The sequence below is a fragment of the Stenella coeruleoalba genome (genome assembly GCF_951394435.1).
Source record: "Stenella coeruleoalba genome assembly, chromosome: 2".
NCBI lineage: Eukaryota > Metazoa > Chordata > Mammalia > Artiodactyla > Delphinidae > Stenella > Stenella coeruleoalba.
This window is the reverse complement of record NC_137147.1, coordinates 167,894,175-167,919,640: the sequence shown is the minus strand read 5'-3', so window position 1 is coordinate 167,919,640 and position 25,466 is coordinate 167,894,175. Positions and strand designations below refer to the sequence as shown.

The 25,466-nt window shown below is 39.6% G+C and overlaps 1 protein-coding gene across 3 annotated transcripts in view; it reads right to left on the bottom strand.

Annotated features, from left to right (window-relative positions):
• Nucleotides 1-5,895: 5,895 nt before the first annotated feature.
• PLXDC2 (plexin domain containing 2) overlaps nt 5,896-25,466 on the bottom strand; it is a 417,308-nt gene continuing 397,737 nt past the window's right edge. For all 3 annotated transcript variants that reach the window (XM_079915193.1, XM_079915195.1, XM_079915194.1), the window contains one exon: nt 5,896-12,591. In XM_079915193.1, coding sequence (XP_079771319.1) covers nt 12,475-12,591 — 117 coding nt within the window. In that variant the 3' untranslated portion in view covers nt 5,896-12,474. The remainder of the gene's footprint in view (nt 12,592-25,466) is intronic.

Here is a 25,466-nt window from a genome sequence, read left to right as displayed (position 1 = left end):
GAAAAATAGCCCAGTGTTACCCTGCAACCCCAAAATGTCTGTAAAGTTCACCGTAAAAAATGTCAGGAGAATATCTGGGAGAAGTTCAAAACCCTGAGTAAAGTTTATTGCAGCCAATGAGAGGAGTGCACATTTGAAAGGGGTCAATTAACATTTATCAGGAGGTGCTGGCATTTGTGAAGTGCATTTACTCTGGGAGGCCAAGTGCATTTCACTGTGTCTTTAAAATGATAACAACTCACAGAAAATAATAGGCCCCTCACTAGGTGGAGGCTGGGCTTCCTACATGGCCTCGAGTTGCGAACGCGATGGGACTCTCATTGATTTTCTCTCTTTGACACATTTTTGAAATTTCCAAAAGCTATAAACCCCCTACATTTAGACTTGTATGTAGATGGGAGGCCTAAGGAGTATCACAAAACTGTTGTTGTTTCTGTGCTTCTCCATTTGTGAGTACCAGTCACAAGGCCAGTTGGCTTCGTGAACCTGACCTCCAGTAGACCTTGAGACTCATTCTATGCTCACTGTAATATATTAGCATGTTAAATGACTCACTCACCTGTGCCATGACAGTTGATGGTTGCTATGACAACAACCGGAAGAGCCCATTCTTTCTGCAAGTTTCATTTTCTCTCCATCATCTAAGTGGGTCTTATCCTCTCCTCATTCTGAGCGATTTACGACTCCTGAAATGGAGTGTTGCCTTGGTTCCCAGTCCCAGCTACACCCCTGTTCTTGGATAAGTCATGAATATTCATTCCTCCCTCTCTTTACTCATTTCCGTCCCTTTTACTGTGACCCTCTTATGCATATGGTGTCTCAGCCCTAGTCAGGTTGAGAAGTCGGTTTGTGAACTACGTTCCAGCTTCTCCACTCTTTGGCCATTGAATAAAGCTTGTGCTCTTCCAGTCTCAGCATCAGTTTTGTTACCGGCTGTGCGAATCCAAGCAGAAAAAGGACCTCTGCAGCAGAGAAAAGGGGTCCAAGGGTCTCACCGCAGCTAGGACCTTGGCACGGGTCCAGACAACAAATTAGTTAACGTTGGATTTTATTAGTAGAGGACTGACTAAATGGAGGCCACGATCTGAGAACTAAGGAGAAATAGTAGTCATGGAACAGTAGCCAGACATGAGTAGTTGTCTCCAGAATGGTGTCCAGCTATGTCTCCCCTGCAGTTCGTCCATTGCTTCGCCTGCTGGGTCATCTTTCTAAAGCGGGGTGGTTTCCATGGCCCCTCTACTGCAAAATTTTCAAGTGCATCTACTGCTTTGAAGTCATACCCTGAAGGCCTGTGCATGTCATCAGGGGCTTTACTCTCCAGCCTTTCTCTCCTTTCTCCTCTACCCTGGCCGGTCCGTTTGCTCACAGCACCCAAACCTTGGGCTGCCTGTGTTGTCCCCTGCTGAAGGCCTACTCACCTGCCAAGATCATGTTCAAATATCCCTTGCTCCGTGAGGGCCGACCTGACCCTTTCCATACAGAACTGACTCGCTCCTCCTCTGTAACTTCACTGTGCTGTGTATTTCTATCCTTGGGCCTATCAACCTTGACCTGCCATATTTGTTTAAGCGTTTGTCTCCCCTACTACACTATAGGCTAATTGAAAACAAGGACTTTATCTTTTTTGTTTGTGGAGCCCTGGAGTCATGCACACTGCATAGCACAGGATAGACATTCAATGAATGTTAGTTAAAATAAACTGAGGGGGAAGAATATTCCTAACTCCGTGTCAGAAGGCTCTGATTCTGAAAAAAGTGGTTTGGAATAGAGGACCTGTGAGGAGAAGACCTGAATTTATAGGAGATAGATCTACAGCTAATTTAGAAGTTTTATGATTGCCATGAGCTTTTTCCCTTAACATTTCCACTGCATTATTAAAGAAATGGTACACATTAAAAGCACTGGCCTTAATGTTTCTGTACTGTTAGGGAAAGTTGCATGATTTGCATTAATGACTTTTCCCTTTGGGCATCATAAAACAATTTGCACCACTTAAGATCGCAGTTCTGAATTTACTCCGCGATATCAGAGTTTAATCAGCACAGTCCGAAAGATCCATACAGAGGTAAGATTTTACAAAATCACTCTTGAATTGCACAGAGCAATTGCCCAACCAGCGCCACTGGCTGGGATTCCCGGCACCCTCTGGCACTTGTTTCCTGGTTCCGGGGTTCAGGCCTGTGGGTACTCGGAGCTGTTAAAAGGATAGCCTGAGACTGGTGGATCAAGAAACAGGGAAAGAATATTTGGACTTCAAAGCATCTCAGTTCAGACATTCTACTTAAATTAGCTGAGAAAGACGTACAAGCCTTTCCAGTTTGGGAAAAGGGGATGGAATAAGAGAGAACCTTCAGCAACTCATTTGGAAAGTCACGGAGGTTCGCGAACCAGGACTAGTGACAGAGGCAGGAGCTGAACTGCAGCCCCTTGACTTATTCCGGCACGAGGATTTTCGCTGGCAGCTCAGAGCCCACCTGTCTGGCCCAGAACGACACAACATTTGGGCTCTGTGGGCTGTGAGTGGAGACCAAGTCTCCACCTGTTTGCTGTGACATTCCAGGTGCTCCGTGTTCTATCGTTCGCTCTAGTTGGTATCGGTCCCACACTTCGGCACATTTAGAAACAAAAGGATTTTCTACCCTGTCATTAGCCTGTGGCTCTGGACGCTGCAGGTAGATTTTCTTCCACAATAGGTAAAATGTTTCAAAAGCTAATGGTGGAAAGAAAACAAAAATACATTGAAAGACACGGATAAACATGTTTAAGAAATTAAAACAAAATGATCATTTATTGTTTTTAATATGTAGTCAAATATGACAGCAGTATTACGCAAATTGCTCCCTTCTCTCCCTTCTAAAAATCCCAAACGTGTTAACTCCAACCGAAAGTGAAAGAAAACATGATTTAATTCTGAAAATCGCAATTGACAGAGAGAACACACATAGCATTTGGTCACCACCAGCTTCCAGATCTTAAAAGATAAATTGTGTCACCATGGCAGTCGATACACTGGCTTTCTTACAAAATTATTACTAGGAAAAAAACCAAAACAAAACAAGATTCCCCACATACTGTAAGCAGAAGAAAAGCAGAAAAACCTGGTTTAAGAAGCTGTGTGAGGAGAACTTTAATGAATTATTGCAATCATAATGATCCCCGGTAAAAGATAGATGGCAAATTAATAGACTGTAAGGAAATACATTCAAACTTAGATAATTAATCTTACAGTGAAAATAATCAAGAAGCTTGCAGAAGTATGTAGCATCTGAATTACTGAACTTAAACAGAGGATTCCAGTAAAGGTCTTCTGCTATCAGACACCATCAGTGCAAATTCAGATACAATCGTTTTTACATTTGCAGGTTCAGGTATGTCAAGCATGAGGTCATCATGAAGTATGCGAACATTATTTTACCATGAAAAAATGTGGTCTCCGATGTCTCATTGACATGGCAAAGGAAATAGGAATGATGCCCGGAGGACTGGAGTAACTTCAAAATGCTCAGTTTTCCAAGTATTAAATGAAGTTTTGGAAAACCTCAGCAAAATTAACCTTCACCTGGCAGACATGTCCTTGATTTGAAGTCCAGGGCTGTGGAAAACAGAAACAAACTCGCAATGTGATGGGCTCACCCACCGTCTTTCCTTTTGTTTGGGGCTGACTGGGTGTAGAGGGTCGGATTTTCCCCCCAGTGTTCTCTTTCAGCAGCTCCACAGAGAGCTTTGTGATTCTGACAAAGGCTACAATTATATCCACTTCGAAATGCATTTACAAATATTCTCTGCGCTGGTCCAACTGGCGTGAAACACAGACAGCCCTCTGGGTGCCCGGCTTCTCCTCCTTTCACCCTTCAACGTTTCAAATGACTACAGGCAGAATTACCAGAAACAGTAGTAAATTCCTGGCACTGGAAGTTCCCATGATCCCAGCTGGCATGCAAAAAAAAAAAAAAAAAAAAAAAGGCTGTTTCTTTTTCCCCCTGAAAATAATGTACTTCCCAGGCACTGTCCAAATGCCTCAAATGAGGCAAATGAGAGATTTGTTTTGACCAACCAATGAAAAGACTTCCCCCTTCTCAGCTAGGGCCCTGAGATTTAGTTCTAATAAACACAAAGTGTTTGTGTCTAAAGAAACTTAATTCATTTCCCTAAAATGATTTTAACATTTTTCAGCAAGGGAAGCTCTGATTTCACTTGATGGTATTTTCAGAGTAGCCTGGTGGAAGACACTTCATATGAGTTTTTATTTCCCTGCTAAAACTGTAACACTCGAGTATATTTTTGTTCAAACTAGCCTTAAAATGGTTGCTTAGGCATGACCACAAAGTCTAGACCATAGGATGGAGTCTGGGTCCCAAGATGGTTAAACTTCACAGAGATCCAGCTCTGGGTCTACAGAATACAGTACCCTTTCTTATCTTTTCCTCAGGAAAATTATTTATATTTTTTATTGTATTTTATTTCCTGTGTGCGGTTGGCTGTCTCATGGTCTCTGGTATAAGGGATTCAAAGAACATGGTCATGCCTTGTAAGTCAGACGGGGATAAGCAAGAAGCCTCCTTTTGGTCATTACTTGCACCTAAGTAACCCAATTCCCTAGAGCAAAAGCCTTAATGATTTTCGGATTGGTGCCCTAGAAGAGGTACAGGTGGATGATGGCTGGGTTTTAGCTTAAATGAGGACACCTTTACCTTCTGGACGTCACATGTTTCTTAGCATAACTTACAGGATCTGTGCCCCAGTGTCTCAATGTCTGGCCGACTTAAATTTGAGGTGGTCTTCATTGAATATTTATTTGCACATTGCTCTGAAGAAGTTGAAAATTCTGCTTGATAGCATATCTTGATCTTTACTTTTCCCATGAATCATTCCCATCCACCCACTCCTATACCTCTTCCCACATAACGAACATCTAAAATTAGTTTCATGCTATGTATCTATTTGATAGGCACAAAAGGTTTACAGCTGCATGATTAGTAAGTGATATGTTGGTCATGAATATATATATATATTTGTAATGCTAGGGAAGAGACAGAATTTTTTTTTTAAAAAAAATCAATACTCCAGTGGTAATGAGAGAAGTCACTGAGGTTTTTCAACTGGAATCAACATGAATATATATATTTTTTTCTTTAGTCCATTAGGAGAGGCTTTTTTTATTAAAGTAATTCTCAAATGTTAATAGATCTTAGAAATTAGAAAAAGGTGAGCACGAGCATATGATTTGCATTAATTTTTTCCAGCTTTTTATTCTGGATTTAAAGTAACATAGACTCTTTCAGTGTGGACAGTGATCTGGAAATTAACAAGAATGAACACTGAAAAGCCAATGATGATGGGTTCCATAACTTTGTTATGGAGAATCGATTCAAGAATTTAGGCGATTTTACTTGAACAATTATCCTCTTACTGCTTTGCAATAATTATTGTGAGAGCGGTTGGAACTGGATGGTTGACAAGGTATGTCAGACAGTAATTAGGCAGATACGTTGCAATTTAAGTTGAAATTGGAAGGTCAACTTAATCAAAGCCTTAAGTGTTACCGTAGTGTCTGGTATGACAGTGGTAGAGAAGGAATTCATATACACACTTGAGGATCTCCTCGGTTGGAGTTTTCTGGTTTCTGTGATGGTCTTGGGAGAGGTCACGCTGGATGTGCTTGTCAATATTTTATAGCCTTGGACTTCCTAATCAAGGCTTTTAGTCGTGTGTGCATATTAGCAACTTGTAGCAAATAATTAAGAATGGTTCCAAAGTCTGCATTGGTCTTTTAGCAAAGGAGTAGAGGGAGACCTGTATTCCAGTTAGGGGTTTGTTGTTATTTCTAAGATACTCTTAAGGGGTTGTGTTTTATAACTTCACCAAGTTTTCCAATTGGTGCAGCACAGACACAAGTACAAACACAGGGTTATTTATAGGAAATTACAGGAATGCTGAAATAAGGCACATTAAATCAGCAGGAACTTTGGCTTGACATATTTAGACATTTGGACATTTCCAACTTTTGATTACCTGGGACAGTCAAATTTTTTCCCAAAGAGGGGTAATAAAAAATCAATATCAGAGACAGAAAACTCAAGAAAAAAAAGAAATAGAAAGCTCATGCAGATATGCTTAAAATTACATGGACCGAACGTCAACTTCTATGCACATTTGGAAAGCAGGATGATGGAGCACGATCTGCAGACGTGTGAAACAACCAAAAGAAAACTCCTCCAAGTCTCTGAGATACTGAAGTTGTATGACACCAAGTCCCCAACTGAAGCAAAAATCATTGCAGCAGCTATTTCAGGGCAAAGTAAAAACACCAAACAGCCTTCTCTCTCGCTATGAGAAAGTAAATTCCTAAGTTCCAGAGATAACCCATCTTCTGATTTCTCAATACATTTGTAAAACTGAGAGATGGAGAAATAGATAAAGATGACATCGGGTTGTGGTTAAACTAGTGACTTTTATAGTCCCTTCTAATTCAAAGAGTTTCTGATGTCAAGTCTTATTATTAATAAAAAACCTACCTATAATGAAGATTAAGTGACAAGAGAAAGAGAAACGTTTATTTTTTCCTCCTGATATATTTTATTCATTAGATAATTCAGTAGTTTTCCCAATCTCACCCCAGAGGACATTTGGCAATGTCTGGAGACATCTTTCGTTTTCGCAGCTGGGGTGTGTGTGTGTATGTGAGCTACTGGCATGTAGTCAACAGAAGCCCGTAGGCTGCCAAACGCCCTACGATGCAAGGGACCACTCCCACCAGCCCATCCCCCATCGAGAATTAGGGGGCCCAAAGTGTCAACAGTGCTGAGGTTGAGAAAACCTGAGACAGTCTAGTGAATGACAAACAACCACACACACCTAAAGTGCAAATGTTTCTTTGATCTACCGGTGCTTCTGGAAGACCTTGAAACAATGATGCTGGTAATTCACAAAGCCACACAGAAATATCAGAGTGTGAACAGTTCTAACACCTGATCAGGAAGGATTTAAGTGCCCTAGAAAGTCCTCCTGGGCCTGGGACAATTTTGGATGAGTAACTGTTCCTCTTATTAATGAAGTTAACACATCCTTTGAAACACAGCAAACAGCAGAGATGGGCAGTGATGTATCATATTTCAGAAACGTTCCTCAGGCCAATACTTGAGAGTTCCCTATCTAAGTAGAATAGAAATTGGAACTGGAAATTGGATAGAGTAATGGTGATCCTATCCATTTGCAGAGTTGTGTTGGAGGATTTCACCATATTACAAGTATCAGTGGACATGCCTGAGCTCTTACTGTTTGTATTTATCACTGTGTATCACGAGATCTAGCACAGGAACTTGGTTCCCGTAGGTGCTCAACAAATATTTAAGTGAATTGGCTGGTTGAATGAATGAACAAATGAAGAAATGAAGCAAAGTGCTCTGTAAAATGTAAAGTGCTCTACAAACACAAGGAAGTAGGAGTATCTAATACATCATGCCACAGACCTCATAGTATTTGCTCAATAAAGCTTCTTAGGTTCAAATGAATTATGATAATGTAGTAAGAAAACCTGCTATGAAGATTATTAGTTTTCAGGTACGTCTGGGAAGAAATGAAACAAAGGCAGTACAATTTTATATGGCACAAGATAGTATTGCTAACTTAGGTGGCCACAGGTAGGCGTGAAAGAAAGGGACATGCAAAACTGAATGAAGACTCTGAAATAGCCAGAACTTGAAATTACTGGCTGTTATAAAATGGTACCACTCCTAAGACACACACATGATGGAGGAATATTGGTCCAATGTTCTCTATCAAAGACAGAACAGAGAGTCAGTATAGCAAATGAAATTTGCTTTTAGGTAGAGTGTGCTGTCTACGCTGCTTGGCTGGCCTTAAATGCTGATGAAGGGCTGTAGGCAAAGGGAACTGGAACAAAAACAACCAGTCAGGAGTCTTAAGTTCAAGACCCAGTTCTGACGCTGGGAAAATTACTATATCTCTCTGGGCCTCAATTTTTCTGATCTGTAAATGAAGAGGTCGGATGAGATGACCTCCAGTGATTCTGGCATATAGATGCTGATGCTAAAAGCTGGAGGCTGGGAAAGTGAAAACAAGAGCAATCTTTGGGAATTAATAAAACACATCACAATAAAATATCTAAAAAATGCTGGAAGAAATGCAAAGCAAAATAACATTTCATAGGAGGAAGAAGCCTCAACCATAGCATCTATTTTTCAGTTAGTCTTACTTAAATATTAATTTCTTATCATAGAAGTGTCTTCAACCGCGGCATGGGTTCCAGCAAAACTTGTTTTTTGCCCTGGGCTATAGACACTAAGGGCATTACCAAACTTATACTCCCTCAGAATGAGGAAATAACATGAGAATTTTTTGCCAAAACTAATAAATCATACTAATCTGAGAATATATATTATCTACATATCAGCAACATTTAAATTTATTTTATTCCTTTCATATAGTGTGCATTTGCAAATTTTTACATTTAAAATTAAGTTCCACGTATTTTTATATTTTAATGTGACAGCCCCTTACATTTGTGTTATAGGGATAAAACACATACTTGAAATTATTTGTTTGAGGTACTTTCTTCTAGAGAAGCCTGCTGGTCAGCTCCTGAGCTTCCCTTTGTTGTGAAGAGAAAACTGGGAAATCAGAAGAAACTAGAGAGGCTCAGTGGCTCTGTACAATAGAGAGCTGAGCCAGAGGAAGGGTGCACACAGGGACTTTGTTGTGGGAGAGGAGGGATAGTTGAGGCTGATGTCATGCCGAGGAAATATTAAGAGAAAATATTAATACGGGAAGAAAAGAATTTAAGCAGTTCTGTGTGGTTTGAGCGGATTCTCCTTTGGCATTTTCTCAAGAACTGTATTGATTGGACTGTCTTTGAATGCTTTTAGGATTGATGGACTTTCTTCCCTTGGAATACAAAGCTGTGCTGGTACTGGACCAACAGATGTGCTTTCCATGGCTTCTGTTGACATGAAGTTTTAAAAGTCTATACATTTAGTCAATCTACATAATAATAACCTTGCAAGGAAGACAGGACAAAAATATTTTTATTTTCCAAACTTGCAAATTGAGACTCATGGCGGTTAAAGTGATTTTCCCAAGATAACATAGTGGAGACTCAAAGCTGCGTCAGCTGGGATTCTTTTCATTACTCTACGCTGCCTCTCTGCGAGCAAAAACGCTTAGATAGGCCCAGGAACTATCAAATCTATTTCTTCTCCTCCTCCTTTTCTTCAAGGGGAGGGTGTTAAAAGGAAAGACCTCTACAGAAGTGTTAGTAGAATTTTCTGCAATGACAGGAGTGTTCTGTGTTGTCCAATATGGTAGCCATGAACCACACGTAACTACTGGGTGCTTGAAATAGGGCTAGTGTGACTGAAGAACTGAATTTTTATTTTTATTGAATTTTAATTAATTTAAAGAGCTACACTTGGCTAATGGGTATAATATTGGACAGCACATTCTAGAAGCTCCCTGTGAGAGAGATGAGCAACTGCCCTAGGTATCTCAAACTAAAATAATAATGGGGGATAAACTGTACTTTATTATTTATCTTTAGTTTTCTAGTTGTTAGTATATCTTGAAGTCCAAACCTGTCATAAACAAACCAACACTGGGGTCAAGTGTTGGCTTAAGAGATTTTTTTTGACTTTTAGTATCTTTACCTATTCCCTAAATGTTTTTACAAATAATTAAGATGAAATAACTAACTTCCTCTGTAGCACCATTTATCTATTTCTCCAGAACGTTGTATGTGTTTCTCTGCTATTCATAATTTGTAAAATTATTTTTATTCTCTCTCTACTATGTTCATAATATATTAAGTAATGTACAGATGCACCCTTTCTAATACATAATATATGTAAAGTCCAAAGCATCAGAGTCCATTCTGACTTTCCAGAAACTTCGTGTATGTCTGCTCTTCCTTTGCAGTAAATGGGCACGAAGAACAAACCAGAGATATAGAGTAGAATGAAAGTTTCATGAAAAAAAGGGATTCAGCCAGCCTTCCTCCTTACCACTAAAAGATTCATAAACAACAGAAACTTCTTATCACCTTTAACTTTGGGTTTGGTTGGGAAGTTTTTCCACACTTCAGCAGCCCTTTTTACTTCTGAAAAGTTTTCCCTATTACTGGGTGCTCTAGTTCATTGAACAATTTAGAGTTTTATGTTATTTTACAGAATTGTCGATGTTTTTGAATCGAAAATGGAAGACGAGCTTCGAAAGGAATAAAGATAACATTACTACTTCAAAGAATTGCAAAAGGAGTTGGATATATATATGCATGACTTATATAACTGTCAATCATCTCCTATTGGAAGCCACACCTAACACAAAAGCCAGTGAAAGAAGCATCATCTTATCCTAGAAGGAATCGTCTATGTGTTCCTTATGTCTTTGTAGAGTACCCGTTGCACCAGTTACATTGGCAAGTCATTTGGTTATTGCTAACTGACCAAACCTACTCCACAAGAAATAAGTTGGGTTATTTCCTATAAACTGAACGTAGCTATAGCAGAGAGATTGTCATCACAACCTTCAATCACCTTGCTTGTCAATTGTTTTGCAATTATTATCTAAGCAGGTTAGGAAAAAATTATCACCCTCATCAGGTACTTAAAAATGTAAAGCAAAATATACTTGATGGAAAATGGCATAAGTTTACATCCGACAATTGTGATGATAAAATATGATACTCTGTCAGTGGACTGATGTCATTCGATGTAGACATGTGTATAGATGCTAAGTTGGTAGTAAAGTGCTGCTTACGAGACATCTCTGCTTCTTGATACCTGAATCTGCAAATGTTGGACACGGTACCCTACAGAAACCAATAGCTTCTTGGCACAAGACATAAGTTTCATGGGTCGAGATGTTGATGAAATTGTACACACAGTACCTGAATTTAAACTTTAGGAGCTCAATATATATATTAACCACTTTCCTCCTCCAGGGATGAATTTCCTGTCTTCATGCATGGGGAGGTTTCAAAATCTGGACTGTGATTATGAGGCAAACGACAGATCCATCTAAGGAGCTTTTTGCATCTGCTTTATTTCACCAGGGAGGGAAAGGGGTTGATATGAATGGGAGAGCAGATCAAATAGGCAGGAAAATGATGGGCACTGCAACTAATTGAACCACTTCTGCTAAGTGACATAAAAATATTCTAATATTAAGGATTATTTTACAACTCTATGGAAGTATGCAGTAATGCATCTCGCATTTGTTTTGTCTTGATGACAAAATGCACTGAGTCACAAGAGCCTGCCTTGTGTTAGTTATAAACAAAAATATATTTATATATATATTTATGTAACTACTATGTGCTTTAAAGAAAATTACTGTATGATTCAGCAGGGTTCTTTCCTTCTTTTTATCGCCAGGGATGTGCTGCCTTGAATGGCTTCTTAGACTGGAATCGACAATGAAATGGGCCTTTCGGACTGAAACGGCAAAAAGTAAAAAGCGGAAACAAAAACCCCATGTGTTTAGAATCCCTTAACGTTTTTGCCTCAAAAACGATTAAGGAATTCTTCGTATTGTTTCCTTTTGTTTCCTTCAGCCAAGAGCAACTGTGGCTTCGTAGGACTTCACAGTGGGCGGTGGAGGCAATACTTCTTAAAACAAATCAGATGTTTAACTCTGAGGCAGGGGAACCAGAAGCCTCCTTTGCCTCTCCCTCCTTTCTCACACTTAGCTAAAAGGCTGCGATTCTGTCACTGCTCATAGAGTGGGCAACCAGAACAAGGAAGACGGAGGCGGAGTCAGAACCTCCAGGACAGGTAAAAGATTCATCCTGTAAAGTGATGAACTTGTTGGAACAGGTGGGTCTAGACCAGAAAAACAAAACCCTTTAGCCACATGTCTGGTGAAAAGACAGAAAAACCTCTTATTTTGTGTTTGGTTTTGCTCCTGCATCAGCTCCTTTTCTCAGCAAACTGAAATATTCATCATTGCTCTTTTGAGTGAATGGGTTCAGGCTGTGGGACACAGTTATCAGAGAAGAATATTTGAACCAAGGTGTAGATCCCTCGTGAACTAAAGCTTTATTATTTTTTGTCTTGATCCCTTTGCAACCCTGCACCTTAAGCCAACAGCATTGTAATCTTGTCATATTTCTGATAAGTCCACAGGAGATGTGCTGAGTGAACTATAGAGGTCATTCCACTAGGGAATTCTACGTTCAGTGGTAATAGGTATCCTCTATAAGTTTTAGGGTTTTTATTTTTTAACCCTTCCTGGGCTGGGCTTGTCCAGAAATCTCATCTCCTTCTGACTACAGCAGCTTAGGGCTCCTGTGTGTGTGTGTGTGTGTGTGTGTGTGTGTGTGTGTGTGTGTGTGTGTGGTGTGTGTGTGTGTGTGTGTGTGTGTGTGTGTGTGTGCGCGTGTGTGTGTGTCTTAAAGGTATAGGCAAATTTTTAGTCTTAACACCTGTAAGCCAGCACTGGTGCTGTTCTGTCCTAGAAATTTTAGCACTGCTCTGATACAATAAAACCTTCTTTCTCTCCAACTGGTTCAACCTCAGCATAGGCAGGATGGCCAGAACCTCTTCGAAACTTCATCGCAGGCCATCTGCTTGGGCGTCTCTGAAACAGGAAATGTAAAATAGTGAACACCAGGGCGATGGTCATATCATAAGAAAAATATATTCGCCAAATATTTTAGATGAACTTCCGATTTAAATTTAGTAACATATGAAATGATCTCATTCCTGCCACGGTTGGCATTATACATGCTCAAAGCACTCTCCATTATGGAAGTACCAGAGCCTCCCAGGTGACAGTGCCTTGGCCATACCTCCCCCCACAGGACTGAGAGCTTCTCAAAGGCATGGTTTATGCCTTATGCATATTTATGTCTAAAAGACTCCATAAGGGTCCAAATATAACTAAGCAAAAGTGAACGGTCATAAAAAACAAGTCTTCTTAATGTATAGCCACTGACGCTTTCTCTTCTCTAGAAGTTAATAATGATATCACTTCATTTCACTTATTCATTCACTCAAAAACTTAAGCCATAAAATTCTACACAGTTCTTAGAAGTGTGCTTCAAATTTGGTGCTAGACTTCCTAGCAAAAAGAACCTCCCTCCAAAACAAAACAAAAACTAATAGATCGATCACATTAATATTAAGCTAAGAATTCCCATAGATGACTTTTGTGTTTGAAAATTAACAGATGTCGTGCCCTGAAAACTGAATCCAACATCAGAGGCACAGACAATCTCAAACCTATGTAAATAATTGCACATGTAGACACTGGTCCTAAAATACACGTTATCTGTATTGACACTTCTCCCCAGCACTGGGTCCATCAAATAAACCTTCTGTGATTTACAAATAGAAGTGCTAAAATGAATTATTAAGTTCCAGGAGCAGAAGACACTAAAAGGCATTTCGCGGCCACAGTGACACTAGAAACTATTACTCCATTTATCAGAGTGCTTGCCATTTTGGAGTAAATAAAACGATAAATATTAAAGGAAGTTTATTTCTATCTAAGGCATTTCAATGTGAAAAATGTTAAATATCAGTGTAGATATACAGGCATTTAGCAGCTTTCTAGATTTGCCAATTACATTCCACTGTCATGATTAACGGCTGTAACATCAGGCAGGAATGACTATTAGCTCTACCTTCTGGAAAGATACCAATCACGGTCATTGCATCCTGCCTACTAATAATATTATGTGCTGTCTATACAACATTATGTGGTCAGAATGCTTTATATTTATTAGCTGATTAGGTCCCATGATGCAAGTGAAACTGAATTATCTTTACTTTCCAAGAGAAGAAGGTAAACCTGAGAGGGCTAAAGGGCAAAATAGCGTGTCTGTTGGAACTAAAAATCATCATCAGTGGAAATATACTAATCGTTTCTAGGGAGATGGACCCTGTAATTTATGGTCACTCCTGTTTGCGGGAAAATGCCAACAGGCTCACTCTTTAGAACCCCCACTCTGGTTTCAGTTACTTCACAACTGGGCTTCTTAGGGCACAGCTGCCCTGTCTTTCTCTGAGTGAAGCAGCACCACTAAGTCTGTTCTGAAGTCCCACCTTCCAAGGCCCACCTGGCCTGGGGGTCCAGCGGGCAAGTACAGCCCTGGGAAGCAGCACAAGTTTACAACTCAGCACATGAAGACGCTGTGCTACAGGTGACCATGAAAAAGGAGCGCGGATTATCATCAAGAAGACAACAGACAGCAGGTGCTAGCGAGGATGTGATGGAACGGGAGGGAATCCTTAGGCACTAGGTGGGAGTGTAGATTAGTCCAACCACTAGGGAAAACAATAGGGAAGTCCCTCAAAAGGTGAAAAATAGATGATCCAGCAATTCCACTTCTGGTATATACCCAAAGGAAATGAAAACAGGAGTTTGAAGAGATAAATGCACTCCCATGTTTATTGCAGCATTATTCACAATAGCCAAGATATGGAAACAACCTGAATGTCCATCAGTGGATGAACGGATAAAGAAGAGGTGCTATATAGAGTGGGATATACACAGTGGGATATTATTCTGCCATGAGAAAGGAGGACATCCTGTCATCTGTGACAACATGGATGGACCTTGAGCACATTATGCTAAGCGAGACAAGTCAGAGAAAGACAAGTACTGTATGATATCACTTATGTGTGGAATCTAAAAAAGTCAAAGCTAAAAGAGTAACAAAAAGTAAAACAGTGGTTACCAGGCAATGGGGGGGTGGGGAGATAAGATTGATGGAATTTAAGGGTATACGCTTGTAATGGGTATTAAATAATATTGTACTATAAGTATGTAATGCAATAAATGTCATTACAACAGCAACCATATTACGATATATAAATGTATCAAAGTAACATGCTGTATGCCTTAAATTTACACAACTTCAAATTTATCCAATAAAAAAAATAAAAAGGAGCGCCATTAATGAGAATGTTGATGATGATGCTTGTGAAAGTTATATTTTATTAAGCTCTTAACCGTATCTCATGCAGTTAGTAGGTAATTTACATACACTATCTCATTTAATGTGTACAACTCAATCATTTACCTTTCGCACAAACCTAAAAAGCTAGCAAATGGCAGGTCCAAGATTTAAAATGAGATCTGTCTACGTCCAAAGTTAATTCTCCCCGCTGTAGAAATTAGTTCTTAAAATTCAGTAGTTCGTGTATAACCTACCTGAAATTTGTGAACATGGCTCTATTTTTATTTCAATCTTAAACTATAACATTACCAACAACTTCAGGATTCTGTTAATAAGTCAGAATGACTAAGTTAATAATTTTCTTAGGTGAAAAGATTGAAGGATTATTGATAATGTTTATCATGTTCTTTGTGGACTCATCACAGAGGTTCTCAAAATTGAAAGTACCAAAGTATTGGACAATGGAGCTTCCTCTGTTAACCCAGCACAGACTTATTTTCTGAATTAACTGCATATCCCTAAAGAAAATTTCTTTTGATTTACCACTACTCATTGTAGAAAAAAAAAAATACCCCAACAAGATTTAAAATCACTAGAGATCCTACCACCCACACATAATTTGGTTCAACTATCAGTGTACATCACTTGTATGCATTTCTAGAAACATTAAATCATTGCAAATACTGTTTTATGGACTCCTTTATTTCCAATTAAGAGCACGAAAACATTTATGAACTATCCCTCTACAAAATTATTTTAAGTGTCTGTAGAGCAAACTACTTATAACTCAACATGATTTATACAGTCAATTTGATTTTGAGATTTTTTTCCAGATTTTTTGATAAAATAAATAATGTTACAGTGAATACTTTTGTTGCTAACCTGATGGGAATAAAATTATTGGGCCAAAGAGAATGCACAAATTATTTACTAAAAACACCTGAAATGTCTAACATGGTGCTAGAAGCCATGTTGAAGGAAATGTGACCAAAGAAAGGTATGAAACATGGTTTCCACACAGGAGATAAAAGCCATTTCAGGGGAAAGGGATACATTGAGGTGAGACTTAATAAAGCCCTCAAGTAAGCATTCTACAGATGAACAAGCTAGAATAGGTATAATCCAACTACAAAATTATTCAAGACTCCTGTTTGTGCAAAACTGAAAATTTTATATTTACTCCTAGAGCTTTTGACCAGATGAAAATAGAGGGTATTTCCCATAATAATATGTTAAAATTTACAGTGAAATCTAATAGATGTCATGCAGCTGGGGTTTTAAACATTTGGTCCGATTTTACATTCTTTTACAATTCCTTGATATCTCAATTCTAGCCCTAAAAATACCAGAGTCATAAATTTACCAAAATTCTGCTTCCTTTCTAGAATGCTTTCACATATCACAGATAAATTATATGATCTTAAATAAATCACTTGATTTCTCTGGGCCTTTGTTTCCTTATCTGTAAAATGATATCTGAGGATTTGTCCTCTAAAACTGTAGGATCCTTATGCTTGCTTCCCTGAGATAACGGACTTGAACACCGGAGAGAAAAATTATTTAAAAACTCCTCTGGGTCGTGGTTCTCCTGACCATTGTCCCTCCTGCCTTCCTGCACTAACTTTTAGGATCCCTAAATTTAAAGGAAATCTATGTAAATTAGTCCTAACTGACGTCGTTTTCCTAGGTCAATCTGTAATTGTTCAGAGATTTCCTTATATAAATGACAAAAGGGGGCAGTTCTGTGACTTCCACAGAATGACTGCATGTTTAGTTCTCATAGAACAATCTTTAAGGTTGGTGCTATAATATGAGACATCTATCCGATGGACAAAGAATGGGCATCATGTCTGGCTGTGCCATGAAGTATGACGGACAGGTCACAACCCAGCACTTAATACTTTTTTCTTGAGGCTGAGACATGTCCAAATCTGTGTTCTTTTTAGAATGGCTAATTCAAATGGTTACAGAAACTGATGGGGGGGGGGGGCACAGGGTCACATGCTAACAGAGCAGGATCTATGCTGAAAATGGAAAAATTCGAACCAGACTGTAATGTTAATTCATTACAGAGACTCAGGGTGTCATGCCTTAAAACAGGACTGGGTGTAATGCGTAGGTGATCTCTAATTTCATTTCTGAGAATTATTTATGCGATTAATCAAATTCAGAAGTAAATGTTCACACTGATATGTTGGCACTGGGGTGGGCCGTGAAAGCAGGTATTCTCCCTAATTACTCCTTCAGAACTATTAATTGAACAGTCATCCAGATCTGTCTCAATGGTCTGTGGCAAGATAATTAGCTGAAATATCCACAAGCAAACCTGCAGGGTACCCTCCCTTAGTAGTGTAAACAATACTGCAGCTGGAGACCTGTCTTCAAGCTCGGAGAGCAAAGCAGATAGTGCTTTTTATGGGTTAGATGAACCCTTGAAAGGCAGTTAGTAGGCGTGAGTGTGAAAGACAAGGGGTTAATTTTGAAATTCAAGGCCCAGCTAGAAGACACCTGTGGTGCCTGATGGCGTTTGACAAGCAGTTGTTCTGAAATTTCTAGTATTTCTTCAGTAAACAGTAGGAAGTGGAAAGAGGCTGGCATCCTGAGGCACGGACAGCATCTCGGTCCCGTCACTTCCCAGCACAAGACTCAGGCACAGTCCCATGTTTTGTTACTTAGCTTCCCCATTTGGAAAATGAAATGAACTGGATGATTGTTTTCTCAAGATTTTCTTTTCTAATTAAAAAAAAAATTAAGCCATAGACCCTTTGTCCCAGTGAAATTTTACCTGGAAGCCCAAACAGGATCATTCAGAGTATAGGTCTCTCTTCATTGTGATGGAGGGAACCCTGCTCACACGCTCCCTGAGCCCTCGGGGGGGCGGGGGGGGGGAGCTATGGATCCTATACCTTCTAGAGCATGTTTTTGGAAACTATAGAATGAAATCTGCATTTCTCACACTTGCATACAAATCACAAGGGATCTTGTTAAAATGCAGATTCTGATTCAGCAGGTCTGGGGAGAGGCCCGGGACTCTGTGTTTCTAACAAGGTCCCAGGTGATGCTGCTGCTACTGGTCAGTTGCAACTGCAAGGGAAATGCTTCTCTACAGTCTCTGCAATCAGGAGCATTCCTTACAAGTGGGGGGAGGAAAAAATATTGAACTTTAACTTTCCTTGAGTCTCCAGTGGATCTTTGTGGAAATTGATGTGTTCATACAACTGGGTCAACCTTTCCATATTTAGCTTTGATCACTTTTGACTGTCCAGAGGAAGGGAATCTTCTCTCTTTTTCATACTTCTAAGTACAAATTATTCTCTAATCTCATTTTGGGTTGAATATTATTTCAACACAGGTTACTTTCAGTTATAAATCTGGGTTGCCAGATTTAGCAAATAAATCTACAGGACAACAGTTAAATTTGAATGGTAGATAAACAATGAGTAATTTTTTAAAACTATACTTCCTGGGACATATTTATGCTAAAAAATTACTCATTGTTTATTTGAAATTAAAATTTATCTAAGTGTCCTGTATTTGATTTGGCAAACCTAGCCATAGGAAAACACAATATAATGGCTCTGGGCCCTGGCCAAACTTGCAATCTAATTAAAATAAATGACTCCTGTTTGTGGCCGTGTCTCTTTGCTTCATGAATTGTAGGTCACTTTTTTCTTAAAAAGAGTAACTCAAATGGATTTGTCTATCTTTTGGTGTGGCCAAGAATTCTAAGCAATAATTCTTGTGTGAAGCAAAGTCTGGGTGTTGTTTTTTTTTTGAAAATTTTTATTGGAGTGTAGTTGATTTACAGTGTTGTGTTAGTTTCAGGTGTACAGCAAAGTGAGTCATTTATACATATACATATATCCACTCTTTTTTGGATTCTTTTCCCATATCGGTCATTACAGAGTACTGAGTAGAGTTCCCTGTGCTATACAGTAGGTCCTTATAAGTTACCTATTTTATATATACTAGTGTTTATATGTCAATCCCAATCTTCCAATTTACCCCTTCCCCCTACCTTACACCCTGGTAACCATAGGTTTGTTTTCTACATCTGTAACTCTATTTCTGGGTGTTTTTTTTACACATTCTCTACTCATCCTATTTTGGTTGCTTTTCCTCATGTAGAAGTTGTTTTACTGTCCTGCAGTTGCCCCTTTTCCAACCTAAAATTATGACTTGCCAGTGGTCTGCTGCCTTCATTCTAGAACTGTGCTGTGGATAATCCTGAAGAATTAGATAATACAACCATAGTTAATATATGCCCAAGATGAAAATTGTCCCAAAGCATGTGAAGAACAGCTATTTACTGGGAATAACAAAATCATCATATTACTCACATAATTTTCCAAACGCAAAAGTATTCTTAAAGGCGGAGGGACAGGTTGGGAGTTTGGGATTGACATGTACACACTGCTATATTGAAAATAGATAACCAACAAGGACCTACTGTATAGCACAGGGAACTCTGCTTGGTATTCTGTAATAACCTGAATAGGAAAAGAATTTGAAAAAGAATAGATACGTGTATAGATATAACTGAATTACTCTGTTGTACAGCTGAAACTAATACAACATGGTTAATCAACTATACTTCAATATAAAATAAAAATTAAAAAATAAAATGAAATTAAGTGATTTTCTATTGGCTCCTAAATTACGTACAAATTCTTTAATATGGGGAGAAAGATCTTTCAATCACACAGCTCAAACACTTAATGTCCATTTGTTTTTAATAGCCCAGTGGATTTCAGACATGACTAAAAATAACATTACTTGGGGAGATTAAAACAAAAGTATTGAAGTCAAAGCCCACCTTGGCCAACTGATTTAGAATCTCTCGCTGGGGCCCAGGCAGGTGAATTTTTTAAAAAAGTTCTTCGGGTCAGTCAGATGCACAGTGAGGGTTGAGAGCCACTTTCCATGTCTACATCCCATGCCTTCCTACTCCGAGCCTTGGCCTGTGGTTCTCCCCTAAACTGGAATGCCACTTAGTTCATCATTTTTACTTATACAAACACTATCCACTTCACATTATTTCTGAGAAAGATTTCTGGATTCCTACCTACAGATGAGAAGTTACTTTTCATTCTCCTGCGTTGTCTGAGACATTTCCTGATATTCTAGCTACATCTCTTGTCACATTTTAGCACACGTTGTGGTTGTTTATGTGGTTGCATACATGTACTATATGTATCTGTCCTTGGAGTCAAAGTCATATCTGTTCAACTCTGAAATAGCTGTGGCAGTGGTGTACTGAAGATACCTGACATCTGGAGTAGATCCTTTTTGTAACGTCTGCCTCCTCTGCAAGACAACATTATTTTCAGTCATAATCAGAAAAGGAAATGAATAATAATAATGGCCAGAAAAGAAGCAGACACTGAAAACCTTCCTGTTTTGAACTTCATAGACATAATCACACCAGCAAAAGACATTACAAATAAAAAACAAAACAAATATTACTGTACAAAAAGGGAAGATGCAAATGACAATGTGTTTCTGAAAAAAGGGGGAAAAGACAGACGAGGGAATATTGCCAAATGAGTGAGGACCAGATTCAGAGAACGATTTGTACTTTGCAATAATAGAATTGAAGTAACCCAAGTTCTTTTTCTTTGTCTTTACAACCATAGTGCCATCGTTCTTTCTTTTGAATCTACTGTTTTAACACAGATGCGTGTAGTACTCTGTGGGTTGGAGACCCGTTGATCCTGAACACGTACAAGGAACTCCAGATGGAGTCATGATTCAAAAGAATTCATTTATTCTCTAAATGAATGCATGCAGCTGAGTCGGCTGTGAGGCGCCAAGCGTGTAACTGGGAGTTCTCTGAATTAAGTTTCATGTAGAAGACAATATTCATCAAAGGAAAAGTAAGAAAACTGTGCTCAGTTGAAGTTTACATATATGCTATGTTAGTAAAGCTCAATAGTGACTGAATCAACTCTTCAGACCTTAGATCAGCAAAAGTTTTTAACACAATTTAGAATTTCAGGTACACAGTGATAATAAAAATCTCACCTTTTTTAGTCAGTTCTACTGTAATTATACCATTCTCTATAGACAATGCGCCCCCTCATGACCTGCACCTGGGGCAGATTGCCCTCAAAGCCCTACCCTGGGTTCCGCATTGATCTACCATGTCTAGCAAAGTGTGACGCACAAGGAGATTCACGAGTGTTCGTACAGACTTGCACAGATCTTCTACAGTTTATGCCCCGTGAGAGACTCAGCACACAGAGACTTTTTTCCTCTTTTGACTTCAACCCATTATTGGGCATTTTGTTGCCCCAAATAAGAATGACTGGTTAATAGTGACTATTAGCGCATTCATGTGGATATAACTGCATTCAGTCAGCCAATAAAATTTCTATTTAAGCACCTATATGTAAAACACAACACTAAGCTTAAGGCATTTAAAGTATATTAAGGGAAAATAAGGTATTTGCATACAAAAGCTTGAATACACTTGAAGCTAAAAATGCAGACAAGGGATTTGATTACTCAGTATAAGGTCAAGTATGTGCTGAAAGTATTTAAAAGTAAATTTTATGAGTTTGGAGGAAAGAGGTCTTTTGGATTTGAGTCATCAGAGATGGTTTCATGAGAAGATTGAACATGAAGAGAGAGGACAGAATGAAACTCTCAGTGCAGACTGCCGGCTGCTTGACACTGGTTTTTTGCGCTTTGTTTTCCCCCTCTACTTTATCTCCTCCAGCAACTTTAATAACTTCAACACTCTCTTCTTCAGGATTCCTCCTCAGTCGTTTTGAAAATATCCACTTTTATCTCTTCTATATTGCTCGTTCTATCTAATCTCAAAACAGCCACCTCCAAGGCCTGGCCATCTCACGGCACTGCACTACCTCTAATTCCTTTAAATTAAGTTCTCTCATCCTCATCTTAAATCCTCATCTCCTACATTTTCCTATTCCAGACCCTAAGCTGTCACAACTACTGCAGAAAAAAGTTACATATTCACGTTAACCCAGCCCCAAAGAATTGAGGCTGGAGATAGATGGGCCCCAGGCTGAGCAAATGGAGTTCGTCCCCTTTGGACAGAAACTCAGTAATAGCAGGAAAATTGGAGAGGCTGAGCCCTGCCCAGATAAAAGACAAGAGACCACATATTTCTCATTCTGGAAGTCAAGGAGACCTTCCCAACTAGAAACCTCCTTGGAGGTCAAAAGGGGCATAATGTCAATTTATCCATAGGCCTCTTTGCTGGAATCCATCTTGGCTAAGAGATGCACGTGCACACATGGGAGAATCCTGAGATATACCAAATACGGACTCAGAACCAGGCAAATCAAAGTGACTGGCCAAAGGAAACCTGGAAGAAATGCCCCATATAAGTGATTCAAACTACCACGAGAGCACGACTCTCTCTCTGAGTCCCCCCCATGTGTCTATCCACATGTACTCTTTTCCTCCTAATAAACACTTTACTTGTTTCACTACTTTCCGTCCTTGTGGGAATTCTTTTCTGCAAAGTCAGAGGGCCAGGGCCTTGTCACTGACCACTAGTCTAGTGGCTAGGATTCGGTATCTCACCGCCGCGAACCCGACCTCAATCACTGGCCAGGAACTGAAACCCTGCTTCAAGCAGCTGTGGGCCGAGGCCACCTGAGATCAGAATCCCACTCTTTCAATTGGGAACTCATTGATTCACTCTTCTCTTGTTAAATCCTCATGATACACCCAGACTCCATCCAATCCTAATTTGTGCTGTCCTCTCTCAATCTCATATTTCATCACCCATTTTTACTGAGAAGATGAAGCCATTAAGGTCTAACCCTTTCCCCTCTCTCTTCACTAATGCCTTCATATCTACTCAGCCTTTCTTCTTACCTGAAATAAAAAGATAGTCTTCCTCCTTGCATAGTTAATTGCATTTCCTACTCAATCCTGTCTCTACTTCATCCCTCCCTCCTTCCCAAGCACCTTAAAAAAAAAATCCGTTTTTTTCTTTACCTTATGCCTATACTCAACATCAGAAAACCAAAAAACCAAAAAAACCACCTTTACTTGATGTTTTTTTGTAGCCTCATTACTAAATCTCTCTTGAATGTCTGACTGAATCCACTGCCTTCACATTACACCACCAATTTTACCCCCTTAAATCTGATGTCTGCTCCTTACCTTGAAACTGCGTCCTCACGGGTGACAAATAATCTCTTTGTCAAGTTAGTACCTTTTTTCTCTTCTAATTCTTTGGTGCCTCTAGAGCCCTTTATACTGCTGCCTACTCTTCATTTTTGATACCTTCCCTTGACGGTATATTTTCTTGCATCTTGGGTTTTTTTCTTTTGTTATGCCTTTCTTTTTTTTTTCTTTTACCTTTTACACTTGTCTCCTTCCCTGGTTTATGAATGCTATATTTTAACATGTCCTAAGGGAGCCAGGAGCTCTCTGATCTCTCTTCCCCGTAGCATTCTTTATTCTCTTGGGGTTCAATTCTCACTATTGTAACTTGCACATTTTCTCACTCGACTGCTTTATCTTAATCCATTCCTTATCTTCAGTTGCTTTTTTTTTTTTTTTTTTGTGGTATGCTGGCCTCTCACTGTCGCGGCCTCTCCCGTTGTGGAGCACAGGCTCCGGATGCGCAGGCTCAGCGGCCATGGCTCACGGGCCCAGCCGCTCCGCGGCACGTGGGATCCTCCCGGATCGGGGCACGAACCCGTGTTCCCTGCATCGGCAGGCGGACTCTCAACCGCTGCGCCACCAGTGAAGCCTTTCAGTTGCTTTTCTGAAGAGGCCCAATTGTGATTTGACCATCAGCTCAAACCAAACATGCTTAAAATCCACCCCCATCACTTTCTTTCCTAAACTAGCTTTGTCCTCTGATGTTTCTAATTCTGTGGCTAGAAAATTTAATTTCCCCGTGTCTCAGCTTTCGTACTTTGGAATTATCTTTCCTTCTTTCTCTTCACCCCACACATTCGATTCAAAGAATCAGGATACTCTCCCCACCTTTACCATAAATTAGCTATAGGAGTTTTGGAATTGCTTAATTTCTGGGACTCTCAGTTACTTTCTCTGTAAAACAGGGCTATAACAAATGCCTACATTTACGGACCTCACTGAGAATCAAAGATAATTAATTGAAAGCACTTTCAGACACAAAGCTTTAAGCAAATGAAAATGGCTAAATTCTATCTTCTGCCTTCACATGGCTCTTGAAGTAGCCCCGTTCCATTCCTTCTATTAATACCCTAATTCAGCTCGCAGCTCTCATCTCACACATGAACTACCGAGACAGCCTTCCAGCTCTCCTCGGCAGGTCTTTTCTCTCTTCTCCAGCTGTCTCCAGCCCCCTTCCCCAACACCGTTTTCAACTTCTACTCCTTTATTACATCACTGATGCTCACTGCCCATAGAAGGAAGCCCAGATTTTGTAGTTAGTTCTTCAAAGCCTGTCACATGTGACCTCCATCCACATTAAAGCTACTCCCAGTACTTTTCTGTAGATACCAATATACAGTTGAATAGATCAATCCATCTTGCCCCTTCTTGATTTAATGCTTTTGTAAAATCATAACATACCCCTCTTCCATGTGAATGGCGTCTCCCCTTCCTCTTTGCTTAGGCACGGCCTGGCACTCTTTTGAGGCTCTGCTCAAATACTGCCTCTTGAATGAAATTCCCCCTGATTCATCTCCCTCTCTTTCCTAAGAATTTTGCAGTGCTTGCCTGAACTATTCAGCATGGAACACACCGTTGATGTTCTTTGTATTATTACTAAATTCCTATGTGGCTATTTGGTCTTTAAAGTTTTTATGTTCTATGATTCCACCTATATAATAAGCTGGCAAATATTATATACAGGGTGACCATATGACATTGTCCAAATTAGGACACTCTGAGAGCGAATGGGAGAACTAGTAACGACTTACATCAGACAACAGACATAAACTGGGTTATATGTTTCCCCTAGTTGCAACTCTGCGATATTAAGAACATCTACCAGATTGCATTTCACAAATAGGAGTTTCAGTTTTGATTGCTTTTCCATGATATGAGCTGAGAAGATTCCAGGCTTCTTTGGTATTAGCTTATAATATTATGTTGATAATGCATTTGGCAGTATCTTTTGATTTTTTGAACCACGCTGCCATGAGTGGCCGTCGTCTACTAAAATAGAGTAATAATTTGCTATGAGACAGGCAGTTTACGCTGTGGAAAAGTAATTTGCAGTTGAGTGTGAAAACAGGCCAGGTCACTGGTGCCCAGTGACTTGGTTAAAAGACAAGATAATGCTGCCCTGCTCATAAATGTTCTCATAAAAGTCGAATGTGAGTTAGTGCTGATCTGGACAACAGTAGGACTGGCTGTGGTCCCGAAGAGGCTGTTCTCATCAAGTAACTGGTATCTGGAGCATCACTGCTTCTCAGTGAGGTGAAAGAAAAGTGGCGAGTTAAACTCTAACCAGCCGTGACCTTAGGAATGGCAGATCATGAGTTATTTCCTGCCCTAAAGGGACTGCATGCTTTAGTCTACATTCAATCACAAGATTAGGAAACAACCCAATTGAACGCTTTAT